Source organism: Oncorhynchus masou, chromosome 11 (assembly GCF_036934945.1).
Source record: "Oncorhynchus masou masou isolate Uvic2021 chromosome 11, UVic_Omas_1.1, whole genome shotgun sequence".
NCBI lineage: Eukaryota > Metazoa > Chordata > Actinopteri > Salmoniformes > Salmonidae > Oncorhynchus > Oncorhynchus masou.
Window position 1 is genome coordinate 36,037,736 of NC_088222.1, and position 22,320 is coordinate 36,060,055.

Genomic DNA, 22,320 nt, shown 5'->3' on the forward strand with positions numbered 1-22,320 from the left:
CTCCGACTCGCTATGCGTCGATACTTCAAAATGTACATTAGTAAACCCTAACTATATACCCATGTTTGTCCTCATAAGAAGATGTTTTTGTTCTACGTTTGCTACGGTTCACCCTACTAAACAGGCTGGTCAAGAGCTGTATCTGTTCCTGGCTCTGGTCTCGTCAGGGTCGTTCTCGGGAGACATACCACTGACTGTTTCCTCGTTGCTGTTGCACTAAGATGGCAACTCAGCGTGAATGTGCATGTGCCAATTGAACCTCAACAAGGGAACAGTCAGTGGTTGTATTTGATTAACGTTTTATTAAAAAGTATGGATTTCAGCAAACAAAGAAAGGCACGCAACGGGACAAACATAGGTATACAGGGTAAAGGGTTTAAGAATGTACATTTTTGAAGTATCCACGCATAGCGACTCGAAGGAGTTGGAGGTTCATTTAAAAAAATACATTTAAAAAAATAAAAAAAGTCTGCGCTCAACTCCGCAAGCTTAATCTGTGTCAGGCAAACCAGAACTCAGAAAACATCCTATTATTGAATGGCTCACAGGATAACGCTTTCTTCTTACCTTGTGTTGCTGCCTGTGCAGCCCTGTCCCTGTCAGCCCTCTCCCTGTCATCCTGCTGCTGTTTCTCCTGCTGGGCCTGGGCTGGAGAGTTGGCTGGGCTGATCACCTCGATGGCTCCTCCACTGGGGACCTCATACCGACTGGATGACACTGCAGGGGAGGGACACACACACCTTGAAAACAACCCTCTCACTGACATATGATCATTTTCTCTTTTTTTGTTATTTGCTATGTTATTAAGTCTTACATGTTAGAAATGCTGGGAATTCAAACCCAAACCAAATCTATATCCAGGTGTCCACCCACCCAGCCAGTAGTATTACAGGCCTGGCTCAAATCCTATTTGTCTCTATATATAGTGTCCATGTTCTACACTGTTCCCTGTTGTATTTTATTCTATGTGGAAGACTCACAGCTGCTGGAGGAATCGGAGCTCTGGGAGCCTCTCTCCCGTGAGTCCTTGTCCGAGGCGATCTGACGCTTGATGATGACGTCGATGAAGTTGGCGGCCGTGATGGTGGTCTTTCCTCTGGTCCTCAACTCCTCCTCGATGCGTGACTTGGTGGGGGGACCCTTGTCCTTGCCCCCCTGGGGACCACCAGACCCCTCAGTGTATCCTGGGTGGGGTTTCCCCCCTGGCAGAGACATGTAGGGAGACTGCATGGACCGCCTGTCTGCCTCCTGCTGCTGCTGCTCGTGCTGCCGCCTGGCCGCAGAGGATGATGATGATGAAGACATGTCGTCGTCTCGATCGTGCTTGGAGGAGTCCTTGCCCTTGTTGACGTCCATCTGAGGGGCGGATGCGGCAGCGTCCACCAGAGCAGCAAGGGCATCGGCTGCAGTGCTGTAACGGGCTCCTGCCTGGGCTGCTGCTGATGGCCTGGAGGTGGCAGAGAGGTTGAAGGTTCATATTATGTATATATAAACTCAACTGCGTTCATTTTCACCAAACTTAACATGTGTAAATATTTGTATGAACATAAGATTCAACAACAGACAAACTGAACAAGTTCCACAGACATGTGACTTCCACCAAAGCACCTGCAAGTTCCTGGACATTTCTGGGGGGGAATGGCCGTAGCCCTCACCCTCCGATTCAACAGGTCCCAGACGTACTCAATTTGGATTGAGATCCGGGCTCTTCGCTGACCATGGCAGAACACGGACATTGCTGTCTTGCAGGAAATCACGCACAGAACAAGCAGTATGGCTGGTGGCATTGTCATGCTGGAGGGTCATGTCAGGATGAGCCTGCAGGACGGGTACCACATGAGGGAGGAGGATATCTTCTATGTAACGCACAGCTTTGAGATTGACTGCGATGACACCAAACTCAGTCCGATGATGCTGTGACACACTGCCCCAGACCATGACGGACCCCCTGCCTCCAAATCGATCCATCTCCAGAATACAAGCCTCAGTGTTAATGATCATTCCTTCGACGATAAACACGAATCTGACCATCACCCCTGGTGAGACAAAACCGCGACTCGTCAGTGAAGAGCACTTTTTGCCAGTCCTGTCTGGTCCAGCAACGGTGGATTTGTGCCCATAGGAAACGTTGTTGCCGGTGATGTCTGGTGAGGACCTGCCTTACAACAAGCCTGCAAGCCCTCAGTCCAGCCTCTCTCAGGCTTTTGCGGACAGTCTGAGCACTGATGGAGGGATTGTGCATTCCTGGTGTAACTCGGGCAGTTGTTGTTGCCATCCTGTACCTGTCCCGCAGGTGTGATGTTCAGATGTACCGATCCTGTGCAGGTGTTGTTACACGTGGTCTGCCACTGAGAGGCTGATCAGCTGTACGTCCGGTCTCCCTGTAAGTGCTGTCTTAAGAGTCTTACAGTACGGATATTGCAATTTATTTCTCTGGCCACATCTGCAGTTCTCATGCCTCCTTGCAGCATGCCTAAAGCACTTTCCCGCAGATGAGCAGGGACCCTGGCATCTTTCTTCTGGTGTTTTTCAGAGTCAGTAGAACGGGTGCAGAATGGATTGACAGTACACGTACAGGTTTCTATATGGAACGAAAATGGGCGTGGCGCGCGATCAACCCGTCTAGATTTTAGAAAACATTTTAGAGGCCCTCATCTTGGCAGTGTAGAAATTATTTTGGGATATTTATGCCAATTACCTGCAATTCTACACATTTATCCATGGAGCCGATTGAAAATGTTGCAGTTTTAATGCACATTTTTTGATATTCTATACTTTCCACGGCTAATGCTGTGTTATATTGCTTAAACATAATAATAAAATCAACACTGCTAAAAGTATTGTTTATGAAACTTAAAAATCTCCCTGTCTAGCTTTTATTTTGGTGATTGTTAGTTCTCAAAGATTATATTATTTAAAAAAATATATGAGCTCATTACTTTTTCTACATACAGTACTTTACATCTGGTTAACACTGAAAGCACTTTTCCATCACACACACACTCTGAGTGTACATGGGGTGAGGGCTTACAAGGCCAGAGCAGAGCAGGCTTAGACTCACATGAGAGGGGTGATGACGCCCTTGCTGTTGGTTCCTTGGAAGATGCTGGGTCGCTGCTGCTGGGCTTCCTGTGACCTCATAGATGGGGAGGGGCTACGCAGGTAACCACGGCTTCCTGGTCTATCTGGCTGCCCTGGACCTGGGGGAAAAACAAGAGCTGACTTCCATAACAGAAAAGAGCAATTCAAAGTTGGAAGCTTATAATGGCTTTTTCAATGCTGTCCCAAAAAACAGGCTACATTAAAAATCCCTTAACTCTGTGAGAGAATTTGTTCAGCCAGGTTCAATCAAAACAAACTGCTATGAACTAGTTGGCACTGTATTGTTGATGACACTGTACAATATAAATGGCATTGAGGTTCACCTCCACGCATGTAGTCATTGGCAACCGCTGCAGCCACCACTCGCTCACGCTCTCGTTGTCTGTACTCCTCCCTTTCCCTCTCCCTGTTCTCCCTTTCTCGCTCCTTTTCCCTCTCTTTCTCTCGATGCTCCCTTTCTCTTTCGCGCTCCCTCTCCCGTTCTCGCTCCTGACAGGCAGCTGCTGTAGCTGCGAGGTGGGCTTGGTGGCCTGTGGACACAAAGAAACAGACAACACACACACACACAGTAGGTTTACACACCGTCTCTACTTAGGGTACAGTCGCTGAGGGGTAGAAGGATGGTTGGGCCGCCTTAAGCACACAGTGCTGTTGTGAATGCCTGATGACACAGAGAGGAGTATCCTGCCCGGATGTTGATCAGGATAGACAGCAGAGATGTTCTGGGTACCATCTCAAATGGAGCTTTCTACTCATTTTGGCATTTACTTTTTTGTTACATTTCCCAATTAATGAGGTAAACTGAACATCTGATTTTGGGTAGAGAGGTTACTGCAGTAGGTGTTTACTGTGGAGAGGTTACTGCAGTAGGTGTTTACTGTAGAGAGATAACTGCAGTAGGTGTTTACTGTAGAGAGGTTACTGCAGTAGGTGTTTACTGTAGAGAGGTTACTGCAGTAGGCGTTTACTGTAGAGAGGTTACTGCAGTAGGCGTTTACTGTAGAGAGGTTACTGCAGTAGGCGTTTACTGTAGAGAGGTTACTGCAGTAGACGTTTACTGTAGAGAGGTTACTGCAGTAGACGTTTACTGTAGAGAGGTTACTGCAGTAGGCGTTTACTGTAGAGAGGTTACTGCAGTAGGCGTTTACTGTAGATAGGTTACTGCAGTAGGCGTTTACTGTAGAGAGGTTACTGCAGCAGGCGTTTACTGTAGAGAGGTTACTGCAGTAGGCGTTTACTGTAGAGAGGTTACTGCAGTAGGCGTTTACTGTTGAGAGGTTACTGCAGTAGGCGTTTACTGTTGAGAGGTTACTGCAGTAGGTGTTTACTGTGGAGAGGTTACTGCAGTAGGTGTTTACTGTAGAGAGATAACTGCAGTAGGTGTTTACTGTAGAGAGGTTACTGCAGTAGGTGTTTACTGTAGAGAGGTTACTGCAGTAGGCGTTTACTGTAGAGAGGTTACTGCAGTAGGCGTTTACTGTAGAGAGGTTACTGCAGTAGGCGTTTACTGTAGAGAGGTTACTGCAGTAGACGTTTACTGTAGAGAGGTTACTGCAGTAGACGTTTACTGTAGAGAGGTTACTGCAGTAGGCGTTTACTGTAGAGAGGTTACTGCAGTAGGCGTTTACTGTAGAGAGGTTACTGCAGTAGGCGTTTACTGTAGAGAGGTTACTGCAGCAGGCGTTTACTGTAGAGAGGTTACTGCAGTAGGCGTTTACTGTAGAGAGGTTACTGCAGTAGGCGTTTACTGTTGAGAGGTTACTGCAGTAGGTGGTTACTGTAGAGAGGTTACTGCAGTAGGCGTTTACTGTAGAGAGGTTACTGCAGTAGGTGTTTACTGTAGAGAGTTACTGCAGTAGGTGTTTATTTAGATCTGGTCCATAGGTGTGTTCAGGTCAATTCAGATTCTCAGAGCTCAGGGGAGTGCAGCAGGGCTGAGTGCTTCAGGGGGTTGAGGGTAAGAGGGGGGAATAAAGGAACAAGAGGGGGGTAAGAGAACAGGAGGGTCAGGTTGGTGTTGGGGCAGGGGGGTCCTCACCTGGAGATATGGAGGCTGGGTTGAAAGGCCTAGGAGGGAAAGGGGGTTGAGCTCCGGGGATGTAGGTGATGCGGTCCATAGTGGGAGTACCTGTTCCCCCAGGGTGAGGCAACAGGATAGTTGGAGGCATCTGGGCTAGATCAATAATCCCTTTTACAGACAGAAGCAAAGGGCCAACAGTGAGCAACACGAACCAGATCCATAGGATCAATTTGAAGAGGTATGAATGAACACTGTGTACAGTAGCCTTGGTTTTACCAGTCACCTTTCTCTGAACAGTGCTCAAAAACACATGTTTTTGTAATAGGGCTGCTTAATTTTCAAAAAGGTGCGTGGAGTGGTCACCTTGTAAGAGGCAATCACTGAGCAAACGAAAGTCTGAATTGAATGTTTGTCAATAACCAATTTATAAAATGGAGTATTAGCTGCAGGCCCAAAATATACGTCAACAAATCAGCGATAATAAACTAAAAGAAAACTAAATCAATATGAGGCAATTTGTCAGGGTCATTTGCTTCTGGGCGTCTGGAAAAGGTAGCCACTAATTCACAAGAACACAGACTGCGTTCTACCCATCACCCCACATCACTCCCTCCTCTCCCTACCTCCCTCAGGTGAGAGAAGGACACACAAACAGACAGACAGCAGTCAGAGTCCAGTACCTCGCGCTCCGGGAGGATAAGAGATGGCAATCTGTTGCTGTTCCCGTGGCGACAGGCCCCTGGCAACATCGGGCCGTGGTATAACCTGCATCTGCTGTGAGGTGATATAATCATTGAGGATGGTCTGCCTTGTGTTCTCCATGGTGTACAGCTGGTAGGTGTTGTGGTAGCCCGTCGGGGACGGCTGCCTCGGGAACATGTATGCAGCTGCATGGGGAGGAGGGGAAAGGAGAGGTGCAGATAGAGACCAAAAATATGAACAGCAGGCGAACAGATGGTGATTACTCTACTGACGTCAATGGACTCAACCTGAGACTGGACGGAACACTCAGTGCCTATGAATGAAAAATGACAAAGCTACCCCAGTTCACCCAGTCTATCATTCCACGATTTAGGTCTATTATTGTGTTGTTCATAGAGGTTGGCACAGGTTCATATAATATCATTTCTTCCCCTGAATACATTGAGCATTTGACTGAGCCTGCATGGAGTGCCAAATGGGCAGGGTTTGCACTTTTGGGACTATTCCATTGGTTCCATTGCACCAGGCTCACAAAAAAATAAAAATACTATTTGAACCCATGCTTGGTGGGTCAGGGTAACAGGGTGTGTTGTGCGTCCTACCAGGGTCCAGGACGGCCCGGTGGAAGAGGGTAGGGTCTAGGTGTGGAGGCAGGTGGAAGCGAGGCTCTCCGGGGGCCATGGGGCGGTGGTGGGGGTCAAAGGGGCTGTGGGAGGCCATAGGGTGGTTGGGATCTCCCCCTGACACAGGGGACTTGGCTGGAACACTGTCCCTCTGATTGGGGGTCATGGTACTCTTCCTATCGTGGGACGTAGGCTTCCCAGTGCCTGGATAGGGGAGAGAAATGACAATAACACAAATGGCTTTCATCAAAACAAAAATCAAAAAAGTAAACATAAGGATTAACAAAAATGTGTTCAACACTTGCAATGTTTTCAAATTGTACTGATAAAGCCACACATCATTGCTTGTGAAGTGATTGCTGTACAATGAAATGGCCTCGTGCAAATACATCTGACAGAAGATCTATGAATTCGAAAGTGAATACTTTGAGAGGGAAGGTCAGACAAGACATACCCTCCTGTCCTCGGCCCAGCATGGGCGAGCCTCTGGACATGGAGCTGGTGCTGTAGTTGACCGGGGTCCTGCGGGCATCTGCGTCTTGGTACATGCCAGGGCTGAGCTGGGACTTGCCTTGCTCCTGGTGGGTGGAGCGCAGCACGGAGGTGGCCGAGTTGACCACAGAGGTGTGGCGTGCTCGCTGCTGCTGCTCCGCCGTCGCCTTGCTCTCCTCGTACTTGGCCCGCTCCATGGCCTCCAGCTGGGGCATGGTGGGGCCATGGGGCAGCCTACTGGGACTGGTGATCAGGGACTTGACGTTGTGCTTGATGGCCGACTGGCTCAGAGGATGGCCCTGGTAGAGGGAGAGGAGGGATGGGATTGTCTGTTGGTGACAACGAACAGACAGCACTCACTCAATGACTGGCGCACACACGCACGCACACACACAGCTGCAGAACACAAACACACACACACACACACTTACCTGGGATATGGAGCCCTCCATGGCAGCTCGGCTGTTGGCAGCCATGTCGGGGGTCTTGCGGGGGTCCTGTCCAGGCTGCTCCTGGCGGGGGATCTCATGGATGGAGCGACCCATCTCCTTAATGGTGTTCACCCCCTCATAGGGCTTACCCTTACCAATCCCCCCCTCAAATGAGCGGATGGGTGGGCTCTCCCTCTTTATCTGCTTGCCGTACTTCATGCTCTCCTCATAGGCCTCTGCAGAGGTTCTGGGTGTACCTGGAGTGGGAAGAGAAAAATACAAATACATTTTAAAACTTGAGTTACCTAAAAAGTAAAAATCATATTTGCTGAGTTTAATTTGTGGTTTTCAATTGAATTATTTACATAGGAGCTGCGATGATGTCACCTGATAACTTAATTACCTTGCATGATGGATCCAGTCATCATGGGCCTCTCCTTAGACTCCCCATGGGGACTTTCTCTGGGCAGGGCTCGGATTATCAACCCTGACACACACACAAAGTCAGTCACTATCACCTAGTGGCCTGAATATATGCACAGAGATTAGGGTAGAAGACAAAACCCACTCTCTTACAGACGTGCGCACACACAAGCGCCTTACCCTCGAAGGGGGCTCCTTCTCTCCCGGGGTGGCCTCTGGCGGCCTCCATCATATCGTGGGAGCGTTTGAGCTCATGGCCAGACCTGGGGCTACACGTGGCCTCTCTTGGGTTCTTAATGGCTACGGAGACAGGGAGACAATATATGTTAATTTAGGCCGATTTAGATCTACAGACCTAATTCTTGCTACCAATAAATGCTGATGAATGCCTGACTTCAGGTACACACGGGTACCATTGTCATTGTCCCAATTGACTAACTCCCTGGGTAAACTAATGCCCAGGATAAGTAATAGGATCATACACAATGCAATGCAGCACAATTCCAGAAACTACTATACTGTAGTAATAAATCTGAAGTCCCATAAGTAACACACTACACCGAAAAATATCAGATTTACAAGAAGATCAAGTCGTGGAGTGACCACTAACACAGCTTCGTATTACCATCGTAGGATAGGATGTGTCCACTCTTGCCCTCGTAGATGACGTGTCCCTTGGCCAGATGTTCCCGGGCCTTCTCTGGGTTGCTCAGTTCCTCTGTGGCCAGCTTGGTGTTGGTGCCCTTCAGCAGGTCAGCCGCAATGCTAGACCCAGACAGGGCTGGCGTGCCCTGGTCACACAGAAGAGAGGTAGAGAGAGAAAAGAAAAGATGGACAGAGAGAAGTGGGTCCAATTAAAGGTCAGAAACCAGGAACAACTCAACCTTTTCATAATAATGTTTATTTTAACTTACATAGCACTTTTCATTTCAAATAAAATCGGCTCCAAAGATATTAGACTAATTCACAGCATGCATCATACGAAAACCTGTGATATTAGATGTCCATAGACAGCGTGGTGCTTGGATACACATAATGGCTTAGCAATGTTATTGCAACTGTAATACCTGTGTGATTGATCCTCTGGCTGGGTTGCCTCTGCTGATACCCCCATCCATTGGGCCTCCTAGAAGGAAGACAACAGACAGAGGTTGGTATGTGTGGATATAGATGAGGGTTGTACAGTTGTTGGCATTATATTCCTGGTCAGAATCATTGAAGCCTAACTCCGATTTTCCCTCATTCTCCCGGAAGTTTGCACTCGTTGACTTCATCTCAAGGATTTAAAGTAATTGGTGTAAGATGGTACACTCTGGCTGCACTAATACATTGCTTTTAAATCTTGGTGGGGAGAATAGTAGAGCAATGGGCTGCAGCCTGAAAGAGGGAGACCGAGGTTTCCACACCCCAATGTCACCACAGAGGTTAGTTGTGGGAGAACTTCTTGTGAAAGGAGGTGCTTTTTGAACTGGGGCTCGTGAGGTCTCTCTCCATCTGCCTCCCTCACCAGCATGCCACATTCTGTCAAGTCTGTGCAAACAGAGGGCAGGAGGGAGGGAAGGAGGCCAGACTCCACTTCACTCTTCTCGATCGCCTGCGATAAAGCTATTTTCTATCAATCTTGCAAACCTGGGTTCAAATAGTATGTCAAGTCTTTAGTCCCAGAAATGCAACCCCCAGCAATCTGGCACTCTAGGCAGGCTAACATTGAGTATTTGAAAGATTTAAAATATGATTTGAACACAGGTGCGGTTTCTGGGTATTCACTGCGGGTAACAGCACTGTTTTGGTGAGAGTGTGAAAGGAGAAACACTTGGGAGGCAAGGACAGGCAGGATGACAGGCAGACACTTTTGTGAGATGGACAAATAGACACACACCTCTGACTACCCCCTCATACTGCATCTGGGAAAGGAGGCCCTCCGACTGGCCACGCGGAGAACACTCCTCCTGCTTAATGTAGGACACTGGGGAGAGGAAGGGAGGGAACGAACAGGGAAGGCAAGTGAAGTGGGACATTGGGACTGTGACATCAGGTCTGAATGTGCTCAAACGTTGACAATATGCTCGTCTCTCTCTCATGCCAATCTAATAGCAGAGAGAGGACATTAGATGATGATAGACAGTATCCACACTTGCACACCACTTAGTATGAATAAATGTAGTATGTAGTACTAGTTTGGACAATGGAATGTAGATCGGGGTGCGTGTGTCATCCAGACTGGCTTGTCTTACCAGGTTTGGTGGGGTCCTGCTGCCTGGGCAAGCCCAGGGATATGGAGCCCACTGAGCTCTTTGCAACCTCTGGGCCACCGTAGACAGCATGGGATGTCAGGTACGTACCAGGAGTTCCCTGAAATGGCAGGAACAGACAGGTCAGAATCAGGTCAGGGTTGCAAAATTCCATTTGGAGGATTCCCTCCCTGCTTGTTCTCTCCTGATTCTGGGAGTCCATCAACCAGGATTTCTGAAAACCTTAACTTTCGCAGAATTATACAGCAGAGAAATACAGGGAAAGTGCAATGTACACAAATAAAGGTGGAGCCAACGGATGTGTACTAAAGTTTGCTCTTTGGCATATTGGCTCGTAAACATTACTAAATACAGAGTACTGTCTGCTACAAAGGCAAATAGCCTTATAGATTTCTTATTAAATAATTATCACACAACAAATACTGTTAGAGTATGACTGATGAGAAAGAGAGAAAATAAAATGTTTTATTATTTAACCAAATAGAACATACAAAACACTTTAGCCACACCTGCTCTGGGTGCCCACCTGTGTGGGCCTAACCAGGGGGCTGGCTGGATCTGAACCCTCACCTGAGGGATATGGGTCTTACCTGGGAGATGGAGCCGCCCTGGATAAAGGAAGGCTTGTCTGTGGGTTTGGAGGTTGGAATGAGTGGAGGAGGAGATGGAATGTTGGCGGGTCGGCTGTGTCTGGAGAAAGTCACACGGACTCCATCAGGCAGACTCTGGACCACCTGGTTGGGAGCTGGCTGGAGCACTAGGAGAGAAAAACAATAGAAGTTAGGGAGTGACACCATCAATCATATGATTATTTAGCATGAACCTTGTCTAGGATACGGTGAAAAAGGGAAGGGAAAACACACAAAAAGTGTGTCAGGAAAAGAAAATCCAGAGGCACTGAAAAGTTAAAGCATTTAACATTTTTGCAACCCTCCAGAAAATATATGTATGCCTATTATGGATATTCTCATAGAAAAATGATTGTACCATTTCCTGCCATTTCCACAGATCAGTCACTGTACATTATTGCAACTAAATTCAGGCTAAATTGTTTCTCATTCTCAGCCAATGCATCATTCACTACTCTTACTAACAAGCTCCACCAGCAGCCTATCTTCCATCTATGGGTGCATGGTGATAACATTGAGGCAGATTCCCCAGACTGAAGTAAACAGTGAAGTAAACACAGTACAGTGAGTCTGGTAGCTAGAGTTAAAAGTCTGAAGCCGACCTAAACCTGACGTAACCTCCCTGCCTTCTGTCTGTCTGTACATCTGTGGGGACAGCCTCAGGGAGCGAGATCTGGCTCGTCTGAGTTCTACCCTGTTAGTGAGTCACGGTGACCGGGAGTGACCTGCCTTGAGGAAACAACCCCCGCTCCCTTCCTCCCGACAGTCTGCCCGCCCTCAGTGCCCCTGCACTTTACAAAATCAAACATTTAAATTTTATCCGGGAGAGTACCTACAGCAGGCACAGACGTCAGCATCCTGGCAGCTCACACAGAGATAAGGAAACAAGCTAGTCCATGACGGAATACTGTTAAAGCCTTACTGCAGCCAGGCTCTGTGTGTGTGTGTAAGTAATATTAACATGCATTCATGATAGGGAAAGATAGTATTTTAAGGCCAGTTACAGTACGGATTAATCTACTCACAGAGAATCGGTAAAGAGAAGGGGGTGGGGGGTGGAAAAAATAAGGCCAACTGTACTGTAAGAGCTTTAGCCAATGGAAAAAGAGTTGGTAACAGCACAAACAGTATGGGAGCAGGCTAGCTAAACAGTAGAGCTGAGGCCACATGGGGGAGGACAGAGCAGAGGGCGGTTACCTGGAGGCACGCTGTAGCGGGAGGCGTTGGGGTCGTTGGGCTGAGGAGAGGCCTTGCTCATGTCCCTGGGAGAGAGCCTGTAGGGAGATCCAGGCCGACCAGACTGGGCCTCCTGCTCCAGAGCCATCTTCATATCATAAGGCATGTAGGGGAAGGGCTTACCTGAACACAACACAGAACAGAGACATATGAATGAAAACACAGCCGCAAGATAAATGCCGCACACAAATAGATGAGCAATCAGAAGATGAAACACAACCCGAGACGATTTTATTATACATTTCAATCAACAAAATAATAGGGTCTTGGCACCGATTCACAGATTTCACACACAAAAAAAAGCCCATCACCCTGCCTTACTGCTCTAACACGAACTGCGATTTCCAAGCGTCTTCAAATACCGCATTGCGGGACTACCTAAAAACATTTTTAGCTCTTAAAAAAGGTGATAAAAGCTTTGGGTGTCTAATTACGCACTTCCCCCCCTTCACACAAAATATACCATTCAGACTCCGAAACAGGGTAGGCCAATTGTGTCCTTTGTGGCTGAATGACTCTTCTACCCTTAAAAATAGGACCCACTTCTCTGTCTGTCTGCCTGGGGGAACTAACTGTCCTGCTCTGACACGCTCAAGTCATGCTCCTTCAAAAGTCGACCACAGAATCCCTCTCTTCTCCCAGAGGCATTTCAGGAAAAACAAGCTTTCCCTATCAGAGCTTTTAGCTTTCATGTTCGCATTACGTGTAAAATGGGGTCAGCTAACATCTTGTTCTTGTTCTGGTTCAGCAGTCTGAACCGGCTCGCTCTCCTCTTTCCTTTTTTGACGCTGAACGAAAGCGAATGGGACTGAAAAATGCATAGGCTATAAATAGGCTGCTGTTGGTTGAGAGGCTCAGGTAGGTAGGGGCTTGGAGGGGGGATACCAGTGTGTATGTGTGTGTGTCCTCTCTCTTACCCTCCCTGTCCAGTACAGTGGGGCTGTGGGTAGTGAAGCGCGGGCAGTTGGGAGGTTGTCTGCTGTGCTCGGGGTCGGCCTGGTCCTGCCTCTGTTTATCCTCCGCGTGGGCCGACTCGTGCACCGCCTTGATCTGGTGCTGGAACATGGCAAAGCCACTGAGGGGGGCTCCCATGGGCATCCCGCCAGTGCTGAAAGGACCCACCTACAGGAGGAGGGTGAGGAGAAACACCCCTGTGAGGAAGACTGGAGGGGGACAAGCTCTGTACAGGTGAGCAGCTGAAGCATTGTCCTCTAACCCTGAAGTCCTATCTACAATCTAGAAGTAGATGTTGATTGGACTTCAGAATGAGAAGAATAGTACTAACACCTGCCTTTAAACCATGCCCGGAGAAAGGGTAAAGTACATTATTAGATGAATGAAATGTAAAAAATGACAGTTGTTAGATTGGATTGCTTTTGTGTTTGCACGCATATCTCTGCCCCATTGCTTAAACAGGCGATCCAGTTTGTCTGACTTCATCCCATAAGAAATAGAGACAGAAGCACCATAGAAGAAGCAATTAGAGGTAAAGAAAGGGACATCAGAAAACAATTTGACAGTGTCAGCACATTAGCATGATTGGACTACCGGTAGACAACATATGGGCCCAAGTTCATTGATTTAGATCCCTGCAAACACATTGATCAACTGATTGATTTAACATTTCAATGGAAAAAGAAGAATCCATGAATTGAATTGAATGATTTACAGGTTGGTTGGAAAAGTGCGGGGGATGATGGACTCACTTGACGGGTAGGTTGGTCTAAACAAGACATGCTTTCACCCTGTTGCCTGCCTCCGTATGCCTGCCTCTCCGAATGGGCATATCTGATCATAGAAAAGTGTGGGTTGCTATAGTGACTGACCATGGGCGGGATGGCAGCGGCGCCCTGCTGGAACTGCTGCATGTTGAGGTGGGCCTGCTTGGCCGTGGACATCAGCACTGAGCCGGGAGGGCTGAGCAGCGAAGGCTTGTCCATACTAGAAAAAATCCTGAGGACACAGGAGAGAGGGGGAAACAGGAGAAAGGGGGAGACCAGAGAAGAGAGAGATGGTGAGACACACGGATCAGAAAGAGTTGAGGTAATGATTACAGGAGTTAGGATAAAGGAGTCCTGTATGAAGGGATTCAATTACCACTAATAATATCAACCATTTACAACCTTAATAATTCATCCAAATAGCTTTGTTTTTAAAGTCTGAAACAAGAGTCCTTAATCCCCATGATGACCACCCTGACCCACCTCTGTCTCTCGGGCTCAGCGTCCACATCCTCATCTGCACTGCAGGTGGCGCTGGAGTCATTGTCTGAGTGGTGCCCCTCTCTCTGCTCCTCTCTCTCGCCATTGTCCCCCTTCTCCTTAGCCGAGTCAGGCTCCACCTTCACCTGTACTTCAGTACCCCCTGGCTTCATGTCCACCTCCTGGGGCTCACACTTGGGGTGCACCTGGCCCTCATAGGCCGCCCGGGCCCTCTCCCTGTCCTGATCCTCCTGAGAGTCAGGGTCTCTGGCCTCTCCCTCCGGGCTCTTCTCCAGCTTGACCCTCAGCTCCCCGTAGGATGGATCCTGGCCCTTTCTATCGCTGGCCTGGTCCTGATCAGACCGCTGGCTCTCTGACCCTCCAGCAATGTCTCCCCTCTGGGACTCTCCTCCGACCTTGGAGGGGTCTGCCTGGGACGGGGAAGGGGCACTCTCTGTGTCTGAGCTGTTCTCTCCACCTGTATGAATAAAAAAATATATATATATATATTTTTTATGTGTCAATGCCAAGATAAATCTCTGACACGGGTGTCAGGTGACAAAAGACAAATCTTCAGTCCCCTTCCCCCAGCATTCCTGGCTATGCCCAACCAAGTAACCCTCTCCAATCTGCAGGCAGTTACACCAACTAACCAAGGCCTTGAGGACAGTTTGGGTTTCCTTGGGAAACAATGAGAGCTTCAGGAACAACAACACATAATATAGTGACCTCCTGTAGCGTAGACAGAACTTTACAACTATCTGGTAGACTGGAACCAGATAAGGCAATCTCTCAAACTGACATGACCCAAGCATTATGACATCCAGTGACTCAGTGACACGACTAAACATAACAGATAGCAACACCCCCACACACAGCCAACAAGCAACCCTTCCTCCACCTCCACCACCTGCCCACCCCATCCCTACACCATCTGCCTTGGAGCATGTTGCATAGTTGGTCATCCTCCGGAGGGGCAGAGAGAGAGAGAGAGACTGCAAGGGTAGGGAAAGCCTCTCCTACCTCCCTGTCAGGTGAGGGGCTAAGCTCAATTAAACCACTTTGCTTTATCACAGACAAAACATGGAGGGATATGGGCTCCACTCCAAAAGAGAGAAAGAGGGAGAGAATGAGGGTTGGGGAAAGAAGGGAGCAGAAAGAGGGGGCGGGAGAGAGATGGCTTAGAGCTACAGTCAGTGAGTGATAGGTCTGTGATAAACCCGGGGAGAGAATGCTCTCCTAAACAATGGAAGTCATGAGCACATTTACAGCCAGGACGAAATAGAAAGGTCCCATCACAGTTAATCTGGACTCACACTCATTAAACTATCACCATAATTGGCAGGGCAAGAAATGTGAATATTCAAAACAGGCTCTTTCTGCACTGTTACGGCAGCCGATACAAGGGCACTTTAGGACTTTTAGGAGTGGAGAGAGTGAGAGAGAGATTGGCGTGGAGAGAGAGAGAGGAAGTGAAGAGAGGCAGAGGAGAGGGAGAAAGTGAGAAAGGGTGATGGAAAGAGAGCAGAGAGATGGGGTGCGGGGAGAGGGGATATGAAGAGAGAGAGTGGGAGGCCCTGCAGATCAAAAGAGTGGAGCAACACACTTTCTTGACTCTTTAAAGCCCAGGAACAGTTACATAACCCAGGCCCAGCAGTCAGAATGAGTTCACATCTTTTATGTCTCGCTTTTCTCCCTCCTCCTTTTGATCCCTTTTTCTCTCTCATTAAAACTACAGACAGTAGGGAGAAAATACTGGGGCTCCTTTGCCATTAACTTAAAACGTAATTCTCACAAGACAGAAAGTTCAAGAGGCTCTTCCTGAAGTGGACTCACTCTTACAGATCTCTACACTCTTCCATAGAGAGACGCTTCTCTAACTCGGTCTCTTTTTCCCTTTCTCATTCACATTCACATTCACATTCACTACTGGATTGAACATTCTCTCAGATCAAATGTAAATCAAAACTAATTCTTAGCTATGATTGTGTGTATATTTGTGCTGTGCAGACAGTGTATCTGTGTCTGAATGCGAGGATTCACGTGTTTGTGAGTTTGGATAAACAGAGAAGGATGGTGTGAGTGACTCTGTTGTGTATGTTATTCTGGTGTGTGTGTGTGTCAATGTGTGTGTCATCTCTCTGACTGACCGTCACTATCCTCCGGGTTTTCATCGTCGTCAGCGGAGGCCATGCTCTCGCTCTGAGACGGGTCCCGATCACCCCGCGCCCGCCGGATGTCCTGAAGAAACAGGCGTTATACAACAGAGTACATCCACTTAACAGTTAGTTTGTAATATAGAAAATCAATTAGACATAGTTTAACATTTATAGATTAAAGATGGTGACAGACATACATGTTCTGATATAGAGATTACAGAAACCAGACCACTTCATATTGTACCTGAACACGGGTGTATTCATTAGACATTAAACTGAAGAAAATTTACTAGAAAAGTGGAGGGATTCAATTGGACTTGTCCTGATGACAAGATATGCTTATTTTTGCTTGCCATTGCAAATAGTTTTAAAACAACCCTGATTTTTAATTGTGTTGAGTACCTGCTTGTGTTGCTGGAGCAGGTTGTCCAGGTTGTGCCGTCTCTTGTAGTTGAAGTAGAAGTTCTTGCACTGAGCCTCGCTCTTGGTGCCCACCATCTTGGCAATGGCTGGCCAGTTACGCCCGTGCTCCACAAGGCCTGGCAGAGGAGAGAAAAGAGACTGGGTTGGGATCTGAACCTATAACTGACCCAGATTTAGCCTAATCATTGAACATTAACCTACTACTGAGTGACACCGCCTCACCTGGTAAAACCATTAACTACTCATCTCTCTTGTTCACACGCCCAGTTGTACAGTCACCCCAATGATCCTTGCTGCCATGGCCTGGAATTTTGCCACACCTTGACCAGCACTAATCTAATCAAACAATCAGCTTTGATGAAGTCTTAATAAACTGTTTAAGACAGACAGACTGCACTTTCAGAGAGGTGCATTGGACTGGAAGACCGACAGCGGATTACCTTTGACATTCGGGTGTCTCTTCTCCCCCCCCCTCTTTCTCCACTGCACCGTTGAGCTAAAGGACACGGGCACTTTGACAAATCACCTCAGACTGGAGCCCAGTAGAGGACAAAGGCAAATTACAATACCATCTAAGTGAATGAGGAGACCGAGGACACTCTTGACAGAACATTTATTGAAACTTTTGGAGTCACTTGTATAGAGACTTCCATGGCGAAGTATCGGGTAAGGAGTACTTCAGGCTCTTTGACTGTAAAACAGTCTCACGATCTGGTTTGAGATTTTGTAATAGTTCCTCACAGTCCCCTCAGGAATAAAAAAAAAACTACACTAGCCCATTGAGAAAATATACTGTATAATACACCTATAATACATGTATGCAACATTGGCATCATCCATCCACCCTAAAACACACCTGTTCACATCCCTTACTTAGTTTTACAGTAGTCATCGTAGAAAGTGTCTTTCAAAAAACTTAAGTTGTGTTGTTCACAAATATGACTTGTTGCAGTTGGATTGATCCCTAGTACTCATCAAGTGGCCTACCATCACAACAGCAGTACAACACCAAGACCAAATCAGCCAACCCCCTCCTCACATGTCCAAACCCTGTAACAGCTTACATGAAGATGAAGATAGAGCAGAAAAAACATTGAAGAAGTTAAGAATAAGAGGGGGAAGGCCCCTCTATGACCCATCCAGCAGTAAACTCAACATATACAAAGCTGAAAATGAAAAAAAAAACGAAGCAGAACACCGTGCCAGAATCTAAAGACGTCATGTACACCATGTCTCCGTCAGGCAGCCCAATTAATAAAAGTGCTCCTAACAAATATACGTCAGCTTTTAAGAGCTCCCCCTCGGTCCCATGCTTCCTATCCGGAACAGTTTGTGCATATACTATGACAACATTTTGAGACGTTTTTGTTCCCTTTCGTCTTTGGCAAGGGTTTTTCTGGCTGTTTATGCACACAAAATCTTTTCTCAAGGCAAGCCTAAGTTCAGTAGCCAAAGTCTACAACCCTTCGGTGATTAGTCAACAGTAGGGATTCTTCAGTGAAGTGTTTGTCATTGAATGAGAGACTAATCGTTTTCATGCAAATAAAATAAAATAACTTGAGAAATACTTCCCCAAACACCTTAGATGTAAAATTGCTCGACTAACAGCTCCTTTGCAAAAAAATGACGAAATTAACGACATATTTCTTGAGTCATCCTAGATTAATTCAGACTATGTTGAGGAAGTGTATATTGGCTACAGTGTCTGAAGAAGGGTACTATTGCCGCTTTTTTCAAGTTCTTCAAGCGAAGGTCTTTTAACCTAAGCTAGCATATGGAATTGTTTTAAGAAGGTCACCAAGGATCATTTAAGCGATTTGATTGAATTTTAAGACCCCTTGAAGTATAGAAAAATTATTATTTGATGAAACATTGAATTTGACAAACACATTGAACAACAGAAGTGCCTGTCCTGTATCTGTGCGATATAAGAAAGATCAGATATTTTATTATACATGTATTTAACCCCTTATTTTTGGCACTAAACCATCTCCCTTATTATTCCTCCATTCATTTTTTAAAACTGGTACCGGGGGACCTTCAGAAGAGGCTTGTGGGCGTCCTTTCACCTTTCCACAGGGGCGTCATATTGCCGTGTGGGCCAAACTGTTTGGACACTACAGACAGAAGATGGCAGATCAGAAGGCGCTTGTTGGGGTTATAGAGCAAAATGGAGAACACTATCATGAGTCTCACCTCCATCCATATTTGTAGGCCAAACCGTTCAGACGATTTAGTGAGAAGAACAATTTTTGGGATGTCTCATGGTCCGACAAACACTGCTCCAGCTCTGCCACCTTTCATCTGCAGATGAGGAAGTGCGACATCGACAGATGCAGTGGATTGAGATGCATCCGATGCAAAAAAAAAAGATCTCTCTAGCTTAAAATGTATGGATTTTTATGTAATTTTTATTGATGCTCATTAGATGTCTTTGGGGCCACGGAAATCAACTGTAGGGGGTTAAGGGAGTATGTGAGCATACTCATTCGGCTAAGTGCCAGCCGAACCGAAGCATACAGAAGACTTAAGTCTCTCTCTCTCCACCACAGACTACACTGAGAAAGCTAGAGTACTGGCCTGGCTGGGAGGTAGCTATTGCCGATGGGGGTTGGGGTTATGGGTCAATCACGCATGGACGAGTGTGTGACGCAACTGGCAAAAGCTGAAATGCTGTGGTGCGTCCACATTCAGTAACTGCATGAAATGAAGCACTCAAATCTCAAAAAGAGTTGTTTTAAATAAAAAAGGGCTTCAATGTAGAGCAACTTCAAAATAGGTCCTGACCCAGAAGCATGACTGTGTTTTTGTGAATAATATGATCTTTAGAAGAAGCCCAAACTGTCACGTTCTGTCACAGAGCAGAGGCACTGCAGTTAGATATCTGAAAAAATATCCTTGCCTCCGTCCTGCTTCCCCCTTAAAGTCTCCACCAGCCAGGGGAGTGTCTGAGAGTGAGAGCTTGTATGGGAGCAAATGATATATATATATATATATATAAAATAGGGAGATCAAAGGAGAGAGAGAGAGAGATCAAACGAGAGAGAGAGTGTTGAGAGTGAAAGAGTGCGAGGGAAGGAGAAAAACAGTAAATTAAGAAATAAAAACGAAACGCTACCTTTTTTGGCAACCTCCATCTCCTCCTCGGTCCAGCGAGAAGTCTCACCGGTTTCAATGTTCGCGGCGGCAGCAGTTCCTAGTGCTAAAGTCACAGAGAGAGAACAGAAAGCTCCATATTAGCCCACAGAGATAGTACAGTGTAGCTCGGTCCACTTCTTAGCAGTCTCTTTCTCACTGCTGCTAATCAAATAATCTGTTTACATTCAGAGGCTCGCTGCTGAGGCCTGCACCTCACACTCTCTTTCCCTCTCCCTTTCTCGTGTTCTCTTGCTCTTTCGCTATCTCCCTCACAACTAGAACGACCCCCTCCTCCTGTCCCTCCCTCTTTCCCTCACAAGGGGAGGGCCCCGTGTCAGCTGATCTGGCTCCAGACAGCGGAGAAGTAGAGACGCACCTCCCACCCTCCAACCTCTTTGGGAAACGGCCTTGGACAAAGACAAACAGACAGACGGAGAGAACATCCCGACTACAGAGACAGACAGACTGACTAAGTAACCACTCCTCTCACTGCTACACTGCCACTTATCTATTAACCACAAACACACGTCTCCCTCAGTATCAGCCTGTCCACACTGACCCCTACCTCCCCTTCACCCACAGCCAATTTCACAGAACAACACACTGAATAAGGGAGGATGGGCTGATGGAAGCTGGGGCTGAGAGGGAGAGTGAACCCTGGCCCACTACTCCATGGGACCCATAGAGATTGCGTAAACTTTTTCCACATTCTGTTGTGTTTGTTGCGTTACAGCTTGCATTTAAAATTGATTAAATTGAGATTTTGCGTCACTGGCTTACATACAATACCCCATAATGTCAAAGTAGAATTATGGTTTTACACATTTCTACAAATTAATTAAAACATGAAAAGCTGAAATGTCTTGAGTCAATAAGTATTCGTCCCCTTTGTCATGGCAAGCCTAAAAGAAGTGGACTCACTCTGTGTGCAATAAGTGTTTAACATGATTTCTGAATGACTACCTCGTCTCTGTACCCCACACATACAATTCTTTAAGGTCCCTCAGTCGAGCAGTGAATTTCAAACACAGATTCAACCAAATACCAGGGAGGTTTTCCAATTCCTCGCAAAGGGCATCCATTGATAGAAGGGTAAAAATTCAAAAGCAGACTATGAATATCCCTTTGAGAATGGTGAAATGTTTAATTACACTTTGGATGGTGTATCAATACACCCAGTCGCTACAAAGATACAGGCGTCCTTCCTAACTCAGTTGCCGGAGAGGAAGGAAACCGCTCAGGGATATCACGAGGCCAACGGTGACATTAAAACAGTTTTCTCCTATCACAGCCATTAAACTCTGAGGATGGATCAACAACATTGTAGTTACTCCACAATACTAACCTAATTGACAGGGTGAAAAAAAGGAATCCTGGACAGAACAAATATTCCTAAACATGCATCCTGTTTGCAATACGGCACTAAAGTAATAGAGCAAACAAAATGTGGCCTTTTAGTCCTGAATACAAAGTGTTTTGGATTTGCCCCAAACGTTACAACACATTACTGGGTACCACTCTCCATAATGTTCAAGCATAGTGGCGGCTGCATCGTGTAATGGGCATGCTTGTAATCGTTAAGGGCTGGGGAGTCTTTCAGAAAAAACTGAATTGCCAAATCTTCACTGGAGTTGCTAACCGAGAAGACTGTGAATGTTCCTGAGTGGCCAAGTTACAGTTACAATCTACTAGGAAATCTATGGCAAAATGGTTGTCTAGCAATGGTCAACTACCAATTGAAAATCATTTTGAAAATAATAAATGGGCAAATGTTGCAGAATCCAGGTGTGGAAAGAGCTTAAAGACTTACCTAGACAGACTCACAGCCGTCATTTTTGCCAAAGGTGATTGTAACTTGTATTGGCTCAGGGGATTGACACATATCTAATCAAGATAGTGTTTTCTTTTTCATAAATGTTTTACAAATGCTAGAATTTCTCTTCCACTTTGACATTCGAGAATTTTGTGTAGATTGTTGACAAAAAAATGACAATTAAATCCATTTTAATCCCACATTGTAAAAAACAAAACTTTGAAAAAAGTTAAGGGGTGTGAATACTTTCTGACGGCACTGTTGCTGACATTTATAGGAGGTTTTTTCTCTACAGTGCACTACATTTGACCAGAGCCCTATGGGCCCTTATTCCCTATGTCGTGTTCTACTATTGACCAGAGCCCCATGGGCCCTTATTCCCCATGTCGTGTTCTACTATTGACCAGAGCCCCATGGGCCCTTGTTCCCTATGTCGTGTTCTACTATTGACCAGAGCCCCATGGGCCCTTATTCCCTATGTCGCGATCTACATTGACCAGTGCCCCATGGGCCCTTGTTCCCTATGTCATGTTCTACTATTGACCAGAGCCCCATGGGCCCTTGTTCCCTATATCGTGTTCTACTATTGACCAGAGCCCCATGGGCCCTTATTCCCTATGTCGCGATCTACATTGACCAGTGCCCCATGGGCCCTTATTCCCTATGCCGTGTTCTA

At 46.6% G+C, this 22,320-nt stretch overlaps 1 protein-coding gene across 5 annotated transcripts in view; it reads right to left on the reverse strand.

Moving 5' to 3' along the window:
* Positions 1 to 22,320, reverse strand: part of LOC135548600 (nuclear receptor corepressor 1-like) — a 112,667-nt gene that overhangs the window by 15,031 nt on the left and 75,316 nt on the right. For 3 of the 5 annotated variants that reach the window (XM_064978363.1, XM_064978362.1, XM_064978366.1), the window contains 23 exons: positions 19,812 to 19,895; positions 16,673 to 16,809; positions 16,262 to 16,352; positions 14,115 to 14,589; positions 13,617 to 13,863; positions 12,828 to 13,032; positions 11,872 to 12,033; positions 10,636 to 10,802; positions 10,028 to 10,145; positions 9,673 to 9,759; positions 8,861 to 8,919; positions 8,419 to 8,584; positions 7,974 to 8,093; positions 7,774 to 7,857; positions 7,371 to 7,627; positions 6,902 to 7,238; positions 6,427 to 6,651; positions 5,803 to 6,009; positions 5,141 to 5,290; positions 3,426 to 3,632; positions 3,062 to 3,200; positions 981 to 1,447; positions 568 to 717 (listed from right to left, as the gene is read on the reverse strand). In XM_064978363.1, the coding sequence (XP_064834435.1) occupies positions 568 to 717; positions 981 to 1,447; positions 3,062 to 3,200; positions 3,426 to 3,632; positions 5,141 to 5,290; positions 5,803 to 6,009; positions 6,427 to 6,651; positions 6,902 to 7,238; positions 7,371 to 7,627; positions 7,774 to 7,857; positions 7,974 to 8,093; positions 8,419 to 8,584; positions 8,861 to 8,919; positions 9,673 to 9,759; positions 10,028 to 10,145; positions 10,636 to 10,802; positions 11,872 to 12,033; positions 12,828 to 13,032; positions 13,617 to 13,863; positions 14,115 to 14,589; positions 16,262 to 16,352; positions 16,673 to 16,809; positions 19,812 to 19,895 (4,341 nt within the window). The remainder of the gene's footprint in view (positions 1 to 567; positions 718 to 980; positions 1,448 to 3,061; positions 3,201 to 3,425; positions 3,633 to 5,140; positions 5,291 to 5,802; positions 6,010 to 6,426; positions 6,652 to 6,901; positions 7,239 to 7,370; positions 7,628 to 7,773; positions 7,858 to 7,973; positions 8,094 to 8,418; positions 8,585 to 8,860; positions 8,920 to 9,672; positions 9,760 to 10,027; positions 10,146 to 10,635; positions 10,803 to 11,871; positions 12,034 to 12,827; positions 13,033 to 13,616; positions 13,864 to 14,114; positions 14,590 to 16,261; positions 16,353 to 16,672; positions 16,810 to 19,811; positions 19,896 to 22,320) is intronic. The other 2 variants (XM_064978364.1, XM_064978365.1) reach the window with 2 other exon arrangements.